This window comes from Anolis sagrei, chromosome X (assembly GCF_037176765.1).
Source record: "Anolis sagrei isolate rAnoSag1 chromosome X, rAnoSag1.mat, whole genome shotgun sequence".
Lineage (NCBI taxonomy): Eukaryota > Metazoa > Chordata > Lepidosauria > Squamata > Dactyloidae > Anolis > Anolis sagrei.
This window is the reverse complement of record NC_090034.1, coordinates 40993703-41015714: the sequence shown is the minus strand read 5'-3', so window position 1 is coordinate 41015714 and position 22012 is coordinate 40993703. Positions and strand designations below refer to the sequence as shown.

The following is a 22012-nucleotide window of genomic DNA, read 5'->3' as shown; positions in this document are numbered from 1 at the left end:
ACTCTGTAAAAAAATAGCTATCAATTCCTGTTTCTATGATGCCATCCCAAATTTCACAGCATCCCAGTCCCAGGTGAAGCTTCAAGGTGCTGCTCTCTAGCGCACTGATATTACAGTGGGCCACATACCGAAGGTGCAAACACCCTGACTGAAGAAATGATTTGAAAACTCTGAGTTCACTGTTGAAAGCACTCAAGACCTATTTGGAAAACCGAGAAAGAAACAAGCAACCCACATCTGCAGAAAAAATGACATGGCACAACAAGTGATCGGATATGCTAGAATCGATAGATCTCTCTAGTCTCTACTTCCGTTTTTTTCTTGTTATTTCTGTTGTGTGCCTTCAAGTCGTTTCCAACTTGGCAGCTTATCATGAGGTTTACTTGGAAAGATTTATTCAGAGGGTTTCCACAGCTAAATTGACCCTCAGCTCCAGAGCTGTACTCCAACACTCAAATTGCTACATCATACTGGCTCTCAACTTTTTTTTCTACTTCCCACTCCCTTTGTAGGACTTTGCTTTAAAAAGTGCTCTCAAAATATTTAATGATTTATGAAGCCAGTCAAATTGCCCTTGCGAGAAACATGTTTGAACACAGAATCCCTGGAAATTAAGCCAGTGTGCCGTTTGGGGTAGGGGGTGTTATGCTTTTACCAGTGTGGTGTCATGGACATAGTGCTGAATGTATTTTCAAGACTCCAGTAAGGTAGAATGCTGTCTGCAATGTCCCTGGACAAGTCAAGCTTTCAGCTTTGTCTTTACATGGATTTCTTGTGAAGATAAAAAGTGAAACATTGCCATCTCTTTGGTAAAATGTCAAAATGCAAAAAACATCAATACCTGTGAATTCAAAGAATGGAGGGGAAAGCTTTTTTTTTAAATGGCACATTTGCTAATAGAAGGAAAGAAAGCTATCTTTATAACAAGACAGATTGCGCTGCATGCAGCTCCATGTCTACCCCAACTGGCAGCCATTGTTCTGCAGGTTTTCAGACAGGAGAGTCAATCCACCCCTTTTCTTATCCAGAAACAGTGATGTCTGGGATGTCTGGAAAGGTCACAAAAGTAGCCTTGTGGGCGCATGCTGCAGTCTGTCCACCTCTGCCCTATCAAGGCCAGAGGTGATATTCCAAAAATCACTTTTACTCCAATGAAACTACATAGCGATCTTGGTTCGGAATCTCCTCTTTGGGTTGCCAAGTGAAATATGACACTACGCCCCTAGTTTTTAATAGTTAACAGATTCTGGAGTAGGAAGAAACAGCAGTAAAGTAAAGCCAGTTGGAACTATGCAATGTGTCCTCCCTCACCTCAACCCTCGGCCCCATTACCTGCTGCACACCCATCCACAATCATTTACTAGGCAGGTTATGTGGCAGAGAAGCCTTCATCTACATTTCTAGAGCGGTAAGGACAGCATAGGTGGACATTATTGGTGTGGATCCAGTTACAGGAACAGAGATGGATACTCTCCATGCAACCACTCCACTCTCCACTGTACATAAATGGCTTTGTTGGGAAAAGGGCGAGTGCAGTGGCTAAAAGGTGGGCCACAAGGGAGGAAAACTGTATACTTCTGCCTGGCCAAACATCCCACTGTATATTCCTGCTTCATTATATTCTATTAAAGCTTGATCTCACATTCAAACTGACAACTCTATTTTCACTGGAAAGAGGCTCTTTCTATTCATTGGCTAAATTTTTTTTGTCAAGAACAACAGTCGACACCATGGCGACTTCCTACTTCTCACTTGCTGCATTTTCTTCACTTAGCTTTTCAGCTGCTCTGTGAGGTCAACTGAACCAAAAAGCAGGGTGAAAGTCCACCAGCAAATAAAAGAAGGTTGAGATAACCCCGCAGACAAAACGAATGCACATTTTGAAAACAAGTTTCCTACCAAGAGCGCCAAACTCGCAAGTTTTTTGAAGTTGAAATCCTAAATACACTTATGAGGAAGGAAGCTTCACTGAACACAGCGGAAATCTACCTTCTGAGTAAGCATGCATAGGATTGCACTGTGAGTCACTGTACGGCTTCAGGGAGTCTCAGAGGGGGACTAGCCCTTTGCAGGCCAAGAGAAAAGAGAAGAGGAAACGAGAGTTATTTTGAGCAAAAGAGGGAGGTATTTTTCCTGGCAATCTTCCAGCCACCATTCTAAAGAGGCAGGCGGTCACTGAACTGTACTCTGGATTTTATTTATAGCATCTTTCAGCCGGCTCAGAATGTAACACAAGCACTCCCATTCAGGATCAGCATTTCTTGCATGGATAGAGACATGCAGACCTCCAGAGAGAAGACAGAAACACACACATACATACACAGAGAGAGACTTATGAGAAAGCAGGCATTCCTCCTCTCTCAGGGGCATCCTCCACGCTGATACAACAATTAGTCCCAGTGCTTCCTTTTGCCTTCCAGGATTATCTCAAGAAAATTCTTCTTGATTGGACTGAAATTTGGTCTGTGTATCAACTGCCTTCTTTTCTCTCCTGTGTTTTTGGTCAGAGCTTGAAAATGTTACTTTTTTTGGATTATAGCTCCCGGACCCGCACACAGCGAAGTCCACAGCTCTCAGAGTGAGGTTTTCTTTTAAAAGCATAGACAGCTAAGTAGGGAAAGGCGCCACCAGCTGCTTCTCTTCCACCAGCTGTGCATCTCCATTCCCATGGCTATATCATAAAGCCATAGAAACAACAACCTGGAAGAGAACAGCAGGTGTCATGCCTGGGGCTTTCAACAGGAAGGGCATTACTGAAGCGCAGGAGGTCCTTTATCTTCTCACCACCACCAAATCCAAAGACAGAATCATGAGCATGAAGCTCAGGCAGCATAAACTATACAAAACACTACAGCCCAGCAAATGTTTCTGGAAATTAATTGGTCAGCCAGCATAGCAAATTGATCGGAGATACCTCAGCCAACCTTGTGTCCTCTAAATATATTGGACTAAAACTCCCATCACCCGCAATCAGGATAACTAATGGGTTGTTCTGGCTCAAGTTAGGGGAAGGGTGAGGTTACAAGAGGGATGTGCAGATGGTGTATTTCCAGGTGGATTTTAAAGTATTGCTTTAATTAACACACACCACTTTAATGTATAAAACAACATGAAAGGTAAGACTTCAAAAATAACTACAAGCTAAAACAACATATTATGCTAAACATACGCTTAAACAAAATGTAAATTCTCTTTTTATTTAATCTCATTCTCAATCCTCCCTTGCTAATGTTATCCTGACTAAACATGTATCCCCTTGTGATTAAACGTCTCACCATTCCTCCCCAATATCAAATCTTAAAATCTCAACATCAAAATCAGAATTTCTGTTTATTGTCCTAAAGTCTAGTCACATCAAATCTAACTAGCATTCTATAAATTATGGCTACTTAAATCTCATATTTCTTTACAAAAAATTCTACTTTTGCATAAGATTACCATAACTGCTCCAGTCTTTAAGAACTTGCATCATTCAAATAGCCTTAAACAATGGATATGTTCTTCTATGTTCCCTGCTCAGATTGCTCTCCACCATTAAACTGTTCTTTATTAACAATTCTTCCACCCTCCAGATTGATCACTACTTCTCCATGACAGGCAGTATTATTTCCCCTGGCTTTTTCCAGCCCTTTATTTTTCCATCTGATGTTGTTGAATTGTAACCCAACAAGTTTTGACAAACTCCTCTCAGTGTTGTTCCTTTCAAATCTCATCGCCTATTTCTACTTCCTTGATGTAGGGAGTGTTGTTTTCTGTAAACTCCTCTAAGGCTTCATTCTTCAATCCAATGATTACTGCTTCCAAGATCAGAGCTATAATCATCTGAGTCTGATTTTGTTTTTATTTCCTCTCATATTGGCTTCCATTCCATCTTCATATCTTCTTGAGTTTTCCGATGTTCTCATTTTCTTTTTAAGTCAGATCCAATCTCAGGTGTTTTATTTCTTCCATAATCCCTTGTTTTGGACCAGTCAAGTTGCCTGACAGATCCATAGATATGCATATGTCTATAAGCATTTTGACAGCTGTCATAATTATATAAAGCTGGAGGGGGGAGCCTTCTGAGTTGTAGTTAATCCTACTCATCACTGGATGTCACTGTTACTTTCATCCAAACAGGAGCCGATCTTAATTGCATTCATTAGCCTTGACCTAAAAGACTTGGTTCATTAAGTTCACTTCTTCTCCATGATCTTGTGAATATTGGACAAAAGGTAAACACCCCCACGCTTAACATCAATTAGTCCTTTATTTCTTAAACATTAAACCAGGATTTTAATTCTTTCAAAGTCTTCTTAATTTCCCACTTTCTGAAAATGAAACCCAAAGCGATTTCCTCACTTTTTAGTTGTGACAGAAGTATTGGTACAGGAGGTTAAATGTTCCCATTAACTGGAAAGCATCCTTAAGAACAAATTTGTGAGATCAGAGTTAGAAGGTTATGAAAGCTGCATGAGTTGAGTAGGGCAAGATGGTTTCCTCTTGTCATTCCACCCACACCACAGTGACACTACATGTGTCATCAACACATAAGGAACAGGGATTTGGACATTCATGAACAGTCTTCCAGATCCTCCTGACACCAGCTGATGTCACCTCAGATCAGCAATTGCCTTCTGACATCTAACATGCCTCTTCCTTAGCAGAGCTGCTAAGGGTTGACATCACATCAGTTCAACACAGAGGTTCTGTGTATCTCCAGACATTTTGAACTTCCATAATCCATTACCACTGGCTCCACTGTTGGGCTGGATAGAAGATGGAGCCAAAACATTCCAAAATCTACTCTCCTCCCTTGTTCGATTGGCAGGCCAAGAGTTGTCTCATGAGATGTGCTTGGACTTCTCAGTGCCTCTGAAGTCTAAGGTACCTCACAAGATTGGGAAAAACATGAAATGGCACAGGAGACCTTGTCTATTGTCTTGAGATTTTTAGAGCATTCTTATACAGTACAGTCTCGCTTATCCAACTTTCGCTCATCCAACATTCTGTATTATCCAACGCAGTCTGCCTCCTACCCGGATCCACAACTGTTTCAATACATTGCGATGTTTTGGTGCTAAATTCGTAAATAACGTACCCGTGTACTAAACTGCTTTTTCTGTTGATTTGTTGTAAAACATGATGTTTTGGTGCTTAATTTGTAAAATCATAACATAATTTGATGTTTAGTAGGCTTTTTCCTAATCTCTCCTTATTATCCAACATTTTCACTTATACAACATTCTGCCGGACCGTTTATGTCAGATCAGCGAGACTCTACTGTAATCTTGTAAGACAAATGTTTGCTAGGGCAGATTTTACCAGATTTACGCAAATATACTTGGGATAGAACTTGTGACCTGTAGCCAAACTGTGTTCTGTATCAATGATCTCGCCTTGTTGTTTGTTCCCTGCCTCTGAAAGTACAATTCTGGAAGTACAGTTTCTCTATAATGGCTGAAAGCCAGTGGCAGACCAATACTCCATGAATTTGCCTTCCTAACTATGAGTGTGCACGCATACATGGAAAAAACAGGAGTTCTGAGAAGAAGAAAAATGCTTCAAGTTTCACATTTTCAGCCTGATGCTATGTGTATTTATAGACAGTCAGCTATGCCCTTTTAGAGATACAAGTGCCGAGACAGAAAGCAAATTAAAATTTAATCTTATTGATTTCTGCAGACACAGTCCCAGAAGCCAAATAGACATCACTGCCTCCTTCCACTGACTGCACCACATCACAGCCGACATCGAAGCCCAAATCCACCAACAGCAAAGTAAGCATAAGGACCGCTTGCAGCTTCTCTGCCACCTGTCATGCCCTCCACCTCCATCCCAGGCAATCGGGGGCAAGGTTGTGAGACAGGAGAAAAACACTTTACAGATCCAGAAACTCAGAACACTGTGCTTTAATTGCTTGTTTCAACAGAAAGTCTTGCCTTTTCTTGACACAGTAAAAGCACTGAAAGGGAAAGCACTGCAGTGGGTGTCCTCACATGAACTCTCCCTCTCCAGCAAGAGACAGGGAGAGAGCGCTAGCTGGAGAGAAAAGAGGAGGGAGGGAAATGATGAGATCAACTCTCAAAAAGGAAGCTGACAGGCATTTGCTCAAAGGTTTACTCGCATCTGAGAAATGCTGCAGTCACAAGAAATGGATAAAAAAAACAGTCAGCCTTGAGGGAAAGACTGTTCTCCTTTGCAATGCCCTGTAAATCTGAGCACAGAAGAGCACTTTCAGGAAACTGAAGGTGCCAAGGAGGCATCAGCCATCAAAATGGATTGTTATGATGTGGGAGTGGCAGCGGGTGGGTATGATGCTGAGACAAGAAACAGGTGGTCCCAAAAGCAAAGCAACCAAAGGGGATTCCTTTTCTTTCATCTATATGCCCAACAATATTTTTAAAACCCATACAGAAGCCAACATGCAATGTTTAAATGTACATGTTGAATACTACCTGTGAACATGGAGGGATAGTAACTCAGAGGCAGAAATCTGGGGCTAGAAGGGCTGGATGCAGAAGACCTCAGGATCCATCTCCTGACAGGACCAGGAAAGGTATTTTGTTTCAAACTCCAAGGTTTAAACTGTCTGTCAGTAGTGTATAATAAGCTAAGTGGGGCAATGGTTTGACTCCATAAAAGGCAATCTCCTTTGTTTCTGAAAAACATGGTTTGTAGAGTTTGCTATTTACCAGGATGGACAGAACTACCATGTTCTGAAGCAGTACACCTCCAAAGATTAAATTCTGGGGATCAACAGCAGATGGAGGCAGGTACTTGCTTTTTCATAGATCTGAATACAAAGAAGTAACTAGTTCAGATTTTGGAGGAAGGGACTACAGAGAAACATACAAACATGTACATGCACATGCAGAGACACTGGGGAATGTGTGAAGGTAGGACTTCAGCTCTCAGAGTTAGCCAACTGAGCAACAGCTATGTAAAAGAATTGTGTGAATTTCACAGATCACCACTCAAAGAAACATGGCTACAGGTAAGCAGCCAATTCTTCTTCTTTGTGGTGTCTGTGAAATTGCACATATGAGTGACTAGCAAGCTACCCACCTTGGAAGCAAGATCATGCCAGTAAGGAAAAGGGCATGGTTCTGCCAAAGACAGTTCCCTTCCTGGACAAGGCACCCAGTTTGTAGTGGCTGGTGAATGTGAGAGGTGTGGACCACTTTGCTGCCCGACAAATGTCATCTAGAGGGATTCTATGCAAAATGGCTTGCAATATAGCCATCGCTCTAACCAAGCGACCCTTGACTTGCTGTGGTGGTTGACAGCCAGCAAGTTAGTAGGCCAGGTGAATAGTCACCGTGATCCAAGAGAAAGACGTTGCCAAATGACTGGTTGGCCTGGAGCATGTGCAGCGGACACTCCTGCAGTTTCTCAGTGAAGTCTCCTTGCCATCCCACCTCCTCCGGAGTCCTGGAGGAAGGGGAATGGCTTGTGTCCTGGGTCAGCGAACCCTCAATGGCTCAGCTGGGCACGTGGAGGGAGGGATCAGTCCCTGCCTGTAAAGGAGCCTATAAAGGTGCACCCGTAAGTGTGTCTCCCTATGCCACCATGTCTGGGAGGTAAAGGCCTGGCAGATGGCGCAGGCCTGGATGACGTGGCCCTCCCCCAGACAGAGTAGACATTTGGCACGGCCATCCGCATTGGAGTGCTTGGTCCCACAAGCTGAGCAAGTTTTAAAAAGGGAGCAGAAGCCATAATGGTGACAAGCCTGTAGTTTGTGTCTGGTTTGAGACGTAGGGCGGGAAAGAGCAAGGTAACCCAAAGTACAGTCTGAAGTCAAGGGAATGCAGCAAGTAATTTGCACAGACTGAGATTGAGAGAAGGAGAAAGGGCACCAAGTCAGTTGAAGTTAGAGTCAGAAAACTGTTAGAAGGTAACAAGTAACAAAGCAAAACACAAAAAAAAAGGTTCCTAGCTGCAGGCAGTGGTGGAAAAAAGGAACTGAGGCTCAGCCCCTCCCACAGCTACTTATACTACATAGGGAGGGAGGGTGGCCGGAGACTCTGCCAAAATGTTTTATTCTAGAGATCTAGAAGGTTCCAAACTGCACTGCACATGCATCGACAAACCATTATGTGTGATTTCACAGAAACCATGAAGAAGGACTGCTGAATCAATTATGCAAAAACAATAGATTTGACCAACTGAATAACTGAGATTTGTTGCAGTACCCAGATCTTCTTGTTCCAGACATTGGGACTGCCTGAGTTTGAATATTTCAAATTGTGTTGTGGCCCACATAGACTCTAACACCCCAAAACACAGAGCACGTGGAGACTCACCCGATTCTCATCATAGATTATTTGGACCAGGCTGCGGTGCTTGGATTCAATTGGTGGAGGTGACATGGGCTTCTCCGGCTCCAGTGGCTTTGCTGCCTCCTCCTCCAGCTGTTGCTGTATAGAGAAAAGATTAAGCAGAGAAGAAAAAATCTTGAAGTTCACCCAAAAATGTCTTCACTATATACACAGCGGGGAACCCTTCCTTAGCATCTTTAAGACAGAGTTTTATACACATGCCACAGTAATTCATCCCCTTCGATGTTTTCTGTACAGCAATATCTAACATTTAAATCATCCCAAAACCCTCAAAACTGGGGTGAGTGACACTCAACCCTCACGTCACATCAGTACTCACTTTAAAACAAGTCTCATATGCTTCTAGAGCATATGACTTTAGATATAAGCATGACAGGAATTGTTTGGCATCAATGAGCTTGTTCAGCACAGAGATATAGCTCTATTAACTTTCCAAGCTACTGAAAATCTATTTGCAACAGGTTTAGAACTTTGCCAAGGAATCACTGATGAGTTAGTTTTTTGTCAGAAGGAAAGAAGGGAAGAAGTCAGTTTTAGTGGGTGGGAGGTGGGAATAGCTGAGACAAGGGGAATTATGGCTTGCCTTGGCATAATGCAACTAAACCAATTCCACAATATACTGCCGCAATAACCAAATACACAATAATTGAAAATCCTGTCAACCTCACTCAGGTGTACAATATTTTTTTCAATAAATGTTGCAGGCAAAAGCCCCCAGATATTATCTTTGAGGCAAGCAAAATAAAGAGCAAGGGGACACCTAAAAGTCATATCTCATCTTCGTTACCCCCTTCTTCCATCTTGAGAGCTGTGGCTGTGCTCAGTCTTACCAACCAAAGCCTCCGGACTGGAAAGTGTATCCTCTAACAGGGACCAGATACAGGACTAAACATGACGGAAGATGTGAGGCTGCTATTCCCAGTGGCATCCTTACATCTGATGTCACTGTGTTCCAAATGCTCTCACCATCTGCTCCTGCTCAGGGCAAGGAAGCCCAAAGCACAAACACACCACACCATATCACATTTCCATCAGCATTGTCAGGTGAGAGAAACAGTGATGGCAAAGAAGAGCTGCCATTTGCAGCTATGGCCACACTTTTCCTAGCTCCAACTTCAGAGGAGCCATCCAAATCCTAAAAGTTGGTTGCATGTCCAAACTGGGCCAAAGCACAGGTGAATTTTAGGACACACTTGAATCCAAGACAGTGATTAGAAACAATTTCCTCACTAATACTATATGGCTGCTTCTTTGAGAGTTTTTTTTTTAAAACAAGATTTGTTCCTGATTATCCAGAGTCTTCTTGTTCTGAAGCCAATAAAAACACTAGGCATTTTTATCCCCTCACAAATTTTGTGTGGTTAACTCTTCTCCAGAGGCTGCCCGCCACCAATGGAAATGTCTCTACAGCAGCATCTTTTAAAAATGATAGTCCAGCCAGACTAACAGCTTTTGTCAGGATTTGAACAAAATATATGGCACAAACAAAAAGAAAATATAGGTCAATGAAGCGAGACAACAATAGATTTTATTATAAAGGTCTACCAAATAGAAGTTTGGGAGGGGGAAAAGGAAGCAGTACCCGCCAAGCTTATGACCTTTATAATCAGAATGAGTCTTGACAGTTTACCAATTGCTCTTTCCACTCCCCAACCAACCATCGCGTGCCACCTCTCAGTGCCTCCAACATGGAAACCTCCTGCTGTGGCTACTCAGGAGGAGGCGGCAGCATGACCCTTGAGCACTAGGAAATGCCCAGCCACTCAAGATTATAAGATGAACTCTGAAGCAACTGCAGTCAAAAATGCTAATGCTTCCATAACTTGGGAAGGTATGGCTCTTCTCCTTTAGGATATGATACTGACAGCACCAGGCTGCCGCTGAAATATACACGTTAAGGGTCTCTGGCATTAAGTCCCTGACAAAAGCCTTGAGTCAAATCTGAAACTTCATAAAAAGTGTCACTTTGTTGACCAACAAAGAGAGAAGACTGAAAATGTTGGAGCTGGAGATCCAATCTCCACGACTGCCAGCTGTGACAAATTGTTGTTTTGCCTCCCATTTTCTACTTCTTTTTCCCCATTTTTGGAAGTCTTAAGGACACCTGCTTTCCTTGCATAGCCTAAAAATGGATTTCGTTATGTCTTGAAACTTTCAAAACAGAATGTATTGAAATACAAAGCTCATGTAGGCAATGTATTCCCTGTGTTGCTGTGAATGATGTGGTATGCAATGGAAGCTTAACTCCAAGTGTGTTTTGAACTACTTTACACATTTGTTATCTTAATACTTACAATGACCCAATAATGTAGACCAGATTTTTCATCCTTTTTATACCCCTAATAATAAAAATAATAAAACTTTATTTATAAACAGCCCTATCTCCCCAAGGGTACTCTGTGCGGTTTACACACACCTTCAGGTTCCTTCTGCAGAGCAGAAGGAACCTGAAGAGAACAATAACTCGCCTAAGGACAGCTACTGAGGTTAAAAGCAAGAGAAAAGGTTGACATGAAGAGGAACTCCAATGAGAGTAAGAAGAAAGGGTAAGAAGAGTATGAAAATGAGTAAGGGGCTTCCAGTCTTAATGAACATGCTTTTTGTCCCTATGTTACACCAACTACTAATATGTACACTACATGCCTATCCCTTGAAAAGAAATATACAAGAGTGCCAATTATGTAGTCCTTACAGTCCTTGCACATATCAGTGCTGTTGTCACTTTTAAATGTAAATAGTGAGGAGAACTCCTCCAAAGTCTTGCTGCTCTTTATTGGTCCACAAAAAAAAGAAGCATTCACCCCAGTCGTCTTGCTGTTATCCTCCCCCAGATGTAGCCCCAGGCTTTGGAGTCACTCTGCTGGGCCAAGGTATGCAGCTGCTCCTCAGTCTCTTTTTTTCACCCTCTATGCTGCTGTGATAGACAACAACGGAAAGCAGGTGTCTGGGATTAATTCATCTGGTTTTGCTTGAGGGAGGGATAGGGTCAACCATAGACACAGAGAATAAAGCCCAACTGTTGCTTGTGACAAAGTATTGGCTATCTAAAAACTAAGGCACATCTTAATATTGCTCCCTTGAAAACTAGGACTGTGTCCCAAGTTCTGAGTGCAAAAGAAAAGATATTGGCTTCACACACCCTTAATCATTTTTTACTCTGCTCTTTGTCACCTTTTTGTTGTTTATCAGCCTGTTCAGCCTGTATCTGATGTATCTGCCTGTATCTGATGTTCATGTTGATATTCATCATGAGAATGGGGATGATGATTTGGTTCCTGGGCCAGGATCTGGTGGATTTGGGGATGAGGGGTCGCTTGGACCTGAATGGAGTTTAAAAGAGAGGCCAGAGAGGCCTGAGTTGCTGCAAGAGAACTCTCAATGTCCCGGGCTTGGGAAAGGCCTTTTGCAGCAGTTCCCAGTCAGTTATCTGAAAATGAAACTGATTTTGATGTACCAGGTGCAGGAGTTAATGATGAGAGTGAAATCTTGAACAGGAAAAGAAGTTTTAGAAAACAGAGGCAGTCTGTGCAACAATTAAAATGCTCAGTTTGGATTCAACTGAAGCAGCATCAGTAAATACAAAATATAACACATAAAATAAAACATTAGATAGTAAACCAAAACTAAGAAAGAATCCATTTCTAGCAGTTTGGAGTTAGGGAAGAGTTTATAATGATTTGTGAGAGACGACTGCTTCAGCTGAGGCAACACTGGGATAATGCAAAGTTTTATGCACCAAGGTCTGCTTAGCTCATGTTTTGCCTATGGGCCATGCTTCTATATTGTTCATGGATTCAAGTGCTTATTTTCATGGATTTCCTTGGACTCTTTGTTCCTGTCTTCCTTTGTATCTTATGAACGAAATTTGATTACTTTTACTGTGGATTACTTTTTACTGCTTTGGCTCCATATATTCCTGAATAAGCTGCTTGCTGATTTTACTCAGCTGGTATGGTGTTTAAAGTCAGAGGTGATTCTGCTCTGGAGTACGACACCTTTAATGCTTTGATGCCTTTTTATTTTCTAATAGGATGCTTCTTCTTCACAACTAGAGTCTGGAGTAACATGGGATGTGCAGGGGATATGATGATATCTCATTGCCAAATATCCAGCTGGAACTAGCTTTATGACAATGATCACGAAGGACAAACAAAACCAAATTGGAGTGAGGATACTAATAACTACATCCCTTTCCTCTTGTTCCAGATGAACTGGGAGGTAATGCATCTATGCTTACCAGAGTACAATGCATGTATGAATGTCAGGCAGATTAAGAAATGAAATGCAGTTGGCTATACACCACACTACACTGATAATCTAGATGAAATGTTCACCTTTTAGGATGTTGATCCTATTTCATTGCTTGTAAATGGAGCTGGAAAGCTGGAAAAACCTATTTTAGCACAGTCCTGTTCAAACAGTTACAAACAAGTTCAGTATTTGTGGCCAGTTATATTGTGGATTGAGCCACATTGGAAAAAAAAGGTTGTGGGTGGCAATGTCAGTGACAGTGTTTTGGTGGAAGATCTACCTGTTTCTTTCTCAGCTTGCAAATTTGCTGCTCAACCATAGTGATTTCCCGATCAACGCGGTCCATGTTCTGGATCAGTTCCTCCTTGGAGAGCCTGGATGGTAACAGGTCCAGTTCAGACTCGAGATGGGAAGGGCTGACTGGAGAGACTGGCTCCAGTTTCCCGGACATGTTTTGATCCTGAAAAATTGAAAGGAAAAAAGTGGACAATGACAAATAAGACAAGAGCCTTGTATAACTGTCAAAGTTCATTTTGTGGAATTCCTTAAGAAGTGTTATGAGAATCTCCATGTCTATTGTTTGAAGAGCACCACTGTGTATTCTCATTGGATGAAGACAGTTACACCATCACCATATGCATTATATGCTGCTAACTGGTAAACACTTTTGTCAACATTCCAGTCATATATGTCCTCCGCACTTTCCTGCTTTATCCAGAGGATAGACAACTTGGTTTGTAAGCTTAAACCACTGAAAAGTTGAAGGGCCATGACTCAAGGAGATGCTCCAATGAAAAAGGCTCACATTGCATTTTGCTACCTTAACTCCCAGCTGCCTTCATAGTCAAAGCAAGGAGACAAGGCCACTGTTATTCAATAAGATCAACTGGGGCTCCTGCACTCTTTTCCCACTACAAGTCTCATCAGTTTTCTATGGATCCATCATCACCACAGCCACCACTGTAGGCCTCTAATCTTCTACAAGCACAGACTCCTGTGTCCATATCCAGTCTTGAAACACAGTTTTCAGCCCAGCTCCCATCTATTGGAAGAATGGAATTTAAGCTGAGAAACCATTTGACTTAGTGCTTTACTGTAAAAATACAAGATCTCCAGGGTGGAATGGAAAGCTATAGACAGGCAAAAAGGAGACCAAAGTCCCTTATAGAAGAACAGATTTAATGCGTAACTAAACCTCTGAGGACAACTTTCCACTTTGACAGACGTGGGAAATGGATTAAGTTGACAATGATTGGCATAAAAGTCATGGCGGAGTAAACCCACTGACGCAGCTGGACCACTAACATTTATGCTACCCTGCTTGCCTGCACCAATCTGTATTAGTATTTCAGGTTTTCATGTCTTCCTTCTCTTTATCAGCCCCCTTCCAGGCCCTCAACAGCTTGAAAGAACAGAAATGAACATGTGATCCTGGCTTATGCTAAGCTAATAGATTACAGCTGCATGACATGTATGATTGCTATTACTTACTGCTCTTATTGTTAATATATTTTAATATCACAGTAGAGCCCCCGGTGGCGCAGTGGGTTAAACCCTTGTGCCAGCAGGACTGAAGACCAACAGGTCGCAGGTTCAAATCCGGGGAGAGGCGGATGAGCTCCCTCTATCAGCTCCAGTTTCTCATGCGGGGACACGAGAGAAGCCTCCCACAAGGATGATAAAATATCAAATCATCCGGGCGTCCCCTGGGCAACGTCCTTGCAGACGGCCAATTCTCTCACACCAGAAGCGACTTGCAGTTTCTCAGGTCGCTCCTGATACGACAAAAATAAAATAAAATAAAAAATATCACAGTCACAGTGTACAAGGGTAGGATCCCACCTCTCAGAATATATATGCCTCATAAAGAATAAAGAAGTGTGGCTTTGTGCCTCAGTGGCTTAAAATTTAGAAAACGACACAAGGCAAAAGAAGAATGAGTGGGAAGTGCAAAAAATATGTGATTATTACAATTACTATAAACATACTTTGTCTGAGGAGGACATGAGTGGGAATTTTGAGATCTTCAGATGTTTTGGGTCTGTACAACCTATCATTCTTTACCAATGATGTTATGGGCTAGGATTCCTAGGAGTTGCTATTCAGTAATATCTGGAAAACCACATGGTTTGGCTTCCTCAACCATGGCCTGCTTTTCCAGGAGGATGGCCTACTGGCAAGGGATGGGGTGCATCTCACACAGGTAGGAAAACACCTTTTTGCTCACAGACTCGCAAATCTCATTAGGCGCACTTTAAACTAGGTCCACCGGGGGAGGGGGACAACAGCCTTGCAAACACTACTTTACCCACAATGTCAGGGAACCGCCAGAAGGCTAAACGGAGGGCTGCACAAACACAATGAGGACCAAGTACCAAAAGCGCAATAATCACAATTAAACAGCTCAGGGGAAGATCTCAGGGGCTCACATGTCTTTACACTAATGCACGGAGCATGGGAAATAAACAAGACGAACTTCAACTTTTAGCACAACACCACAAATATGATATCATAGGCATCACTAAAACCTGGTGGGATGACTCCTATCGCTGGAATGTAGACATTGAGGGCTATAACCTCTTTCACAGAAACCGAACAAAGGGGAGAGGAGGTGGAGTAGCCTTATATGTCAAAAACTGTTATGCTGCAGAAGAGAGCAATCCGGGAAACCGGCTTGAAAGCATCTGGATAAGAATCAAGGGAACTGGGATTCAAAAAGATGTAAAGAAGCCAGAATGGATGTCCAAAGAACTTCTAATTGTGCTAAAACACAAAAGAGGAATGCACAAGAAGTGGAAAAAGGGAGAAATCACCAAAGAAGAATTCAAACAAATAGCCAACACCTGTAGGAAAAAGGTCCGCAAGGCTAAAGCACAAAACGTGCTCAGGCTTGCCAGGGACATTAAAAACAATAAAAAGGGCTTGTTTTCTTATGTCAGTAGAAAAAGGAAAAACAAGGAGGCGATAGGGCCTCTTCGAGCAGAAGATGGGGCAATGCTGACAGGGGACAGGGAAAAGGAAGAACTACTTAATGGCTTCTTTGCCCCGGTCTTCACACAAAAAGAAAGTCATCTTCAACCTCAGCAAGATGGAGTGGATGAGGGATTAGAGGACATCCAACCCCAAATTGGGAAACAAGTCGTCCAGGAATACCTGGCCGCTCTAAATGAGTTCAAGTCCGAAGGGCCAGATCAACTACACCCAAGAGTATTGACGGAACTGGTCATTTCGGAACCATTGGCAATCATCTTTGAGAGTTCTTGGAGAACGGGAGAAGTTCCAGCAGACTGGAGGAGGGCCAATGTGGTCCCAGTCTTCAAGAAGGGAAAAAAGGATGACCCAAACAATTACCGTCCGGTCGATACCAGGCAAGATTCTGGAAAAGATTGTTAAGAAGTGGTCTGCAAACACTTAGAAACAAATGCAGTCATTGCTAATAGTCAACATGGATTTATCAAAAACAAGAGTATGGCAAAAATATAAATGACATTTTTATTCTAGAACACCCTTATGGGTCTCTCCTATGGAGGCAAACCAACGAAGACTTTTAGGATGGAGAAATTGGCCAACCTACAAAGATTTGTTAAATAAGGGTACAAATAGTATAAAGACTTATGAAGAACTGAAACAAAAATTGCCTAATATGACTTGGTTGCATTATATGCAAATTAAAGAATATTACAATCAAGACAAAAAACTTGGCTTCTCCTGGGAGGAAACAGTATGGGATAAAATTTTAAAATTAGAAAAGAAAGTAATATCAAATATTTATAATATATTACTTACTTGGCTGACTGAAAAAGAACAGGTTAAAAACGGTATGATAAAATGGGCTCAAAATTTAAGAAGACCAATTCAAATGAGGGAGTGGGAGCAGATGTGGAACAAAAAAAATTAAAATATACATATGCAACAGATTTAAAAGAAAATTGGATAAAAATGTTCCTCAGATGGTACACCACACCTAAGCAACTTGCTAAAATGTATAAAACAGTTTCTGATAAGTGTTGGAAATATTCAGAACAAGTTGGCTCCTTCTACCATATGTGGTGGACTTGTAAAGAAGCAATAAAGTTTTGGAGGGTAATTCATGAAGAGACACAAAAGATTTTTAAAAGAACTTTTATAAGAAAACCAGATTACTATTTGTTAGGTTTTACTGATTTAGATTTACAATTGACGGAACAAGAAGACAAACTTTTTACATATATTACGATCGCAGATAGAATTGTCTTTGCTAGAGAATGGAAGCAAGGCTCAGTCCCACCCATACAGGAATGGGTGGAGAAAATTAGAGAAATAAAGGACATGGACGAATTGACTTTTTTGTTGAAGAAAAACACAGGCAAGATAATAAGAAAGACGAATTGGGACGATCTTCAAGAGTATCTGGATAATTTGGGAAAATAAATTGCAAGAGAGACAATTTTATTATGTTTAATAATTGTTTTATGTATTTTTGAGTAATAAGAAAATACTATCTAAGAAGATGGAATGGAAGTCACCTTTGTGTGTGTATTTTTGTAGTTTATATTTTTTTAGGGTTTTTCTATGATTTTTTAATTTTATTTATTTTTTCTATTTTCTCTTCTTTCTCTTTTTCTCACTTTTCTATATTTTATTGTTCTCACTCTTTCACTGTATCTTATATAAAATTTAATAAAATTTGTTTTAAAAAAAACAAGTCATGCCAGACTAATCTGATCTCTTTTTTCGATAGAGTTACAAGCTGGATAGATGCGGGGAATGCCGTGGATGTAGTGTACCTGGATTTCAGTAAGGCCTTCAACAAGGTCCCCCATGACCTTCTGGCAAGGAAACTAGTCCAATGTGGGCTAGGCAAAACTACGGTGAGGTGGATCTGTAATTGGTTAAATGGACGAACCCAGAGGGTGCTCACCAATGCTTCCTCTTCATCCTGGAAAGAACTGACAAGTGGAGTGCCGCAGGGTTCCGTCCTGGGCCCGGTCCTGTTCAACATCTTTATTCATGACTTAGATGGAGGGCTAGAAGGCATGATCATCAATTTTGCAGACGACACCAAATTGGGAGGGATAGCCAATACTCCAGAGGACAGGAACTGAATTCAAAACGATCTTGACAAATTAGAGAGATGGGCCAAAACTAACAAAATGAAGTTCAACAATGACAAATGCAAGATACTCCACTTTGGCAGAAAAAAACAAAATGCAAAGATACAGAATGGGGGATACCTGGCTCAAGAGCAGTACATGTGGAAAAGATCTTGGAGTCCTCGTGGACAACAAGTTAAACAGCAGCCAACAATGTGATGTGACGGCAAAAAAAGCCAATGGGATTTTGGCCTGCATCAATAGGAGCATAGTGTCTAGATCTAGGGAAGTAATGCTACCCCTCTATTCCGCTTTGGTTAGACCACACCTGGAATATTGTGTCCAATTCTGGGCACCACAATTCAAGAGAGATATTGACAAGCTGGAATATGTCCAGAGGAGGGCGACTAAAACGATCAAGGGTCTGGAGGACAAGCCCTGTGAGGAGCGGCTTAAGGAGCTGGGCATGTTTAGCCCGAAGAAGAGAAGGATGAGAGGAGATATGATAGCCATGTATAAATATGTGAGAGGAAGCCACGGGGAGGAGGGAGCAAGCTTGTTTACTGCTTCCATGGAGATTAGGACAAGGAACAATGGCTTCAAACTACAAGAAAGGAGATTCTATCTGAACATGAGGAAGAACTTCCTGACTGTGAGAGCCGTGAGAGAGTGAACTCTCTGCCCCGGAGTGTGGTGGAGGCTCTTTCTTTGGAAACTTTTAAACCAAGGCTGGATGGCCATCTCTCAGGGGTAATTTGAATGCAATATTCCTGCTTCTTGGCAGGGGGTTGAACTGGATGGCCCATGAGGTCTCTTCCAACTCTTTGATTCTATGATCCCCACTATTATAGATCAGTCTTTCTAAATCTGATACCCTCCAATGCTTTGGACTCTCAGAAACCAAGAATCATAACCAAACACTTGTTGAGGCACCAGGTTGAAGAAGGCTGTAGTTGAATATGAGCACTAAGGGGTTATGCCAAACTGTTTGTAGAAAAGCTCTACCACTGAGCCAGAGGCCCTCCCATGAGCAGTGGTATCAAGCCGACAAAGCCTCAAGCTGCAAAAAGACTAACTCATTCCCCTGATAGAATCTCTCTTTCCTTTATTTCTCATTAATTGTTCTCTGTAACAGCTGTAACAGCTCAGGGCAGTGTTACGAAAATCCAGATTCCCTCTTCTCCCTTCCCTCCACTCCAGCTTTGCTTCTTTGCAAACCCCATCACAGAGATGATGAGCCAGAGGCTCATCGTAGAGGGAGATAGGATTTTTGGCAAAACAGTGATTTAAGAAATGAAATCCTTGTCTTTCTTTCACCCCATCCAGCCACCCCACTTAACCATCACATTGGGGATCATAGGTGGCAAAGCAAGAGGAAACTTTGACCTGATATGCTGCAGAATACAAAAAAATGGTGGCCAACATTTGCTGATTTTATTTGTCGTGTCAGAGCAACCAGTCGATTAAGAAGATAGCCCATTATTATCTTCCCACAACCGCCAACTGCCTATGGGTAGTAGGATATGAGTATAACACCATTCCCAGTAAAGATTTACAATCAGAAGTGCTGCCTTGTATCCAGACCATATCTCCCATTGATAACTTTCAGCGATTGATCTCGATCACTAGGTAATCAGAAGTGCTGCCTTGTACCCAGACTAAAGCTCCCATTGTTAACTTTCAGTGATTGATCTCAATCACTGGGTAGCAAGATGCTCTGCAGCATCCCACATTCTTTAGGGTTTCTCACACCTCTCCCAGCAGTAAATGCTCCACGAAAAGGATGTGGAGTGGGGGGGACGGGACAAAATGATCTGATTCTTGTCGTTTCTCTTGACAATGGGAAACTGAAATATATGTCCATACTATTGTCAATAGTCTCACAAGCCAAACACTGGATATACACCAGGGGAATATACTCTCTTTTATTCTAAGAGTCACTTTTCCCCTACATAAACATCTGTAAACACTGGATATGTCTTAGAATCGCAGGTGCTTCTTATGTATTTTTTGTGATAGTGCTGAAATTAGGGTGTATCTTACAATCAATGCCATCTTACAGTTGAAGTAATGTCGTACATTTCCATTCTTTACTAAGCATTTTCAACACAGATGCCCAAATCTCCTTCGGTTTCTGCCCAGAGACCTTACCAACTGCCTTCCACCTCCCCATGCTGTCTGTCCTGCACTACAAGGCAATGCCACAGGAACATCCCAAGGACAAGACTAGACCTACTATTTTTAGCAACTGAAGGCAAGGTGTCTGTTTTCACAGATTTTGCATCCTCTCCTCACACCTCTGAGACTAGTATCCTCTGAAGTGAGATGAAGACATCATTTGCTGCCAAGTCTTAACATATCCTCATACAGAAATGATACATAATTTGCTAAAGTCAGACTTCACCCAGGAGTCTCAGCTTTACACACCTGTATGAAGAAAAGGTGCCACAACATACAGCAGCAGGAGGAGGACAGGAAACAAATAAACAAGACAAGAAGCCACACTAAACCAGGTGTAAAAATTAACTTTAAGAGAGAAGGGGATGCTATTTCTTTCCAAGTTGCATTGAAAGCTGGACCATGATCTATCTATCTTAGGAACCCAGCTAGAAAACACCTTCATTGATTTTATTTAAGTACTGCCAAACCAAAAGGAAAGAGCGTAACTCAGATGTTGACTGCATGTTTAATATGCAGAATATCTTAGGTTCAATCCCTAGCATCTGCTTACAAGACTGGAAAGGAGTCTTGCCTGGGACCCCGGTGAGTTGCCAATTCAAATGGGCACAAAATTCTTTGTTCTGAGTACCAGAAATGAATGGAGCTCACAGTACTTCCACACAAAAATCCTACTACTAGCAGGAGGGACTAAGCAAGCTGAAGACACAAGCTCCTCTGCAATAAGTCAAATTTTCCAGACTACTAGGTTCCCCAATCTGCACAAATATGACCATTAAATCCGCTAGTTCTTAAAGTCCCATAAACCTCTTTCTATGTGTGTGTGGGCATGTATGATTTGTCTAACACAGGGGTCCTCAAACTAAGGCCCGGGGGCCGGATACGGCCCTCCAAGGTCATTTACCCGGCTCTCGTTCAGGGTCAACCTAAGTCTGAAACGACTTGAAAGCACACAACAACAACAAAAATCCTATCTTCCTCTACGTTCCACCTCGTAGTCTAAGATCTGCCAGGGAGGCCCTGCTCTCAGTCCTACCAGCTTCACAAATGCGGCTGGCGGGGACGAAGGACAGGTGACCCCCCGCCTGTGGAATTTGCTCCCCAGTGAAAGTAGATTGGCATCCTCCCTCCTTTCTTTCAGAAGAAGACATGGTTGTGGAACCAGGCTTTTGTCAAATGGATATAACGGCACCTGAACAGTGAATTGGACCAGACGGTTGTTATAATGGAAATGCCTTTATGACTGGATAACTAATGTTGTTTTAATGTACTGTATTGTATGAGTTTATTTTGCTTTTATAATTGTAATTATTGCAGCATCAAATCGTTGCCATTGTAAGCCGCTCTGAGTCCCCCTGTGGGCGTGAGAAGAGCGGAGTAGAAATGCTGTAAATAAAATAAATATCTCATCAGCCAAAAGCAGGCTCACACTTTCCATTGAAATACTGATAAGTTTATATTTGTTAAAATTGTTCATTTTAATTGTTGTATTGTTTTAAAGTGTTTTTGCACTACAAATAAGATATGTGCAGTGTGCATAGGAATGTTTAAAAAGTTTGAGGACCTCTGTTTAAAAAGTTTGAGGACCCCTGGTCTAACAGGTGGAAAGGTGCCACCCTGTCAGAATTTGTCACCTGGTATGTTTTTGTCGCAGTCATCCTCTTTCATGGGGAGCAGAGGGAAAGCAGAGAAGAAAAACGCTATTCCAAGCCAAGTTCTTTTCCTATAATCTCATTTATGAGGGAAATATGGGTAGAGGAAGCACCCCAAATGCCCCTTTCAGCACTTCGTTATCAGAGAAAGGAAATGAGATTTCTAAAGCTCACATTCAAAGCGAAGATAGGAAGGGAGGGAAATGAATTTACACTTGAGACACACTTGAGCCAACAGCTTTTGAAATGGAAATGTCGCTCTTTTAGACATACTGAAATTTCAGAAGGTACTAAGGAGGGTTTCAAATTCTTTGCTGCTTTTGAGTGCTAGTTCCCAGGTGACTATGGGCAAGTGGGATTTGTCAAACTATTGACAGGTTCATAAATGGGCATTACTTTTATTCAATCAATGCCACAAAGATCAGCTTCCTACGAGCATTTGCATCATTCTGCAGCTGGACCCATCAAAAGCCCAATTACATTACAAACTCAGATTCAAGAGAGCAAGTGCTCCCAAAGGGGAAGACATAGATGAAGC

At 41.9% G+C, this 22012-nt stretch overlaps 1 protein-coding gene across 13 annotated transcripts in view; it reads right to left on the bottom strand.

Annotated features, from left to right (window-relative positions):
* Positions 1-22012, bottom strand: part of NCOR2 (nuclear receptor corepressor 2) — a 343965-nt gene that overhangs the window by 185418 nt on the left and 136535 nt on the right. For all 13 annotated transcript variants that reach the window (XM_060785561.2, XM_060785569.2, XM_060785570.2 and 10 more), the window contains exons 5-6: positions 12853-13032; positions 8286-8399 (exon numbers count right to left, since the gene is read on the bottom strand). In XM_060785561.2, the coding sequence (XP_060641544.2) occupies positions 8286-8399; positions 12853-13032 (294 nt within the window). The remainder of the gene's footprint in view (positions 1-8285; positions 8400-12852; positions 13033-22012) is intronic.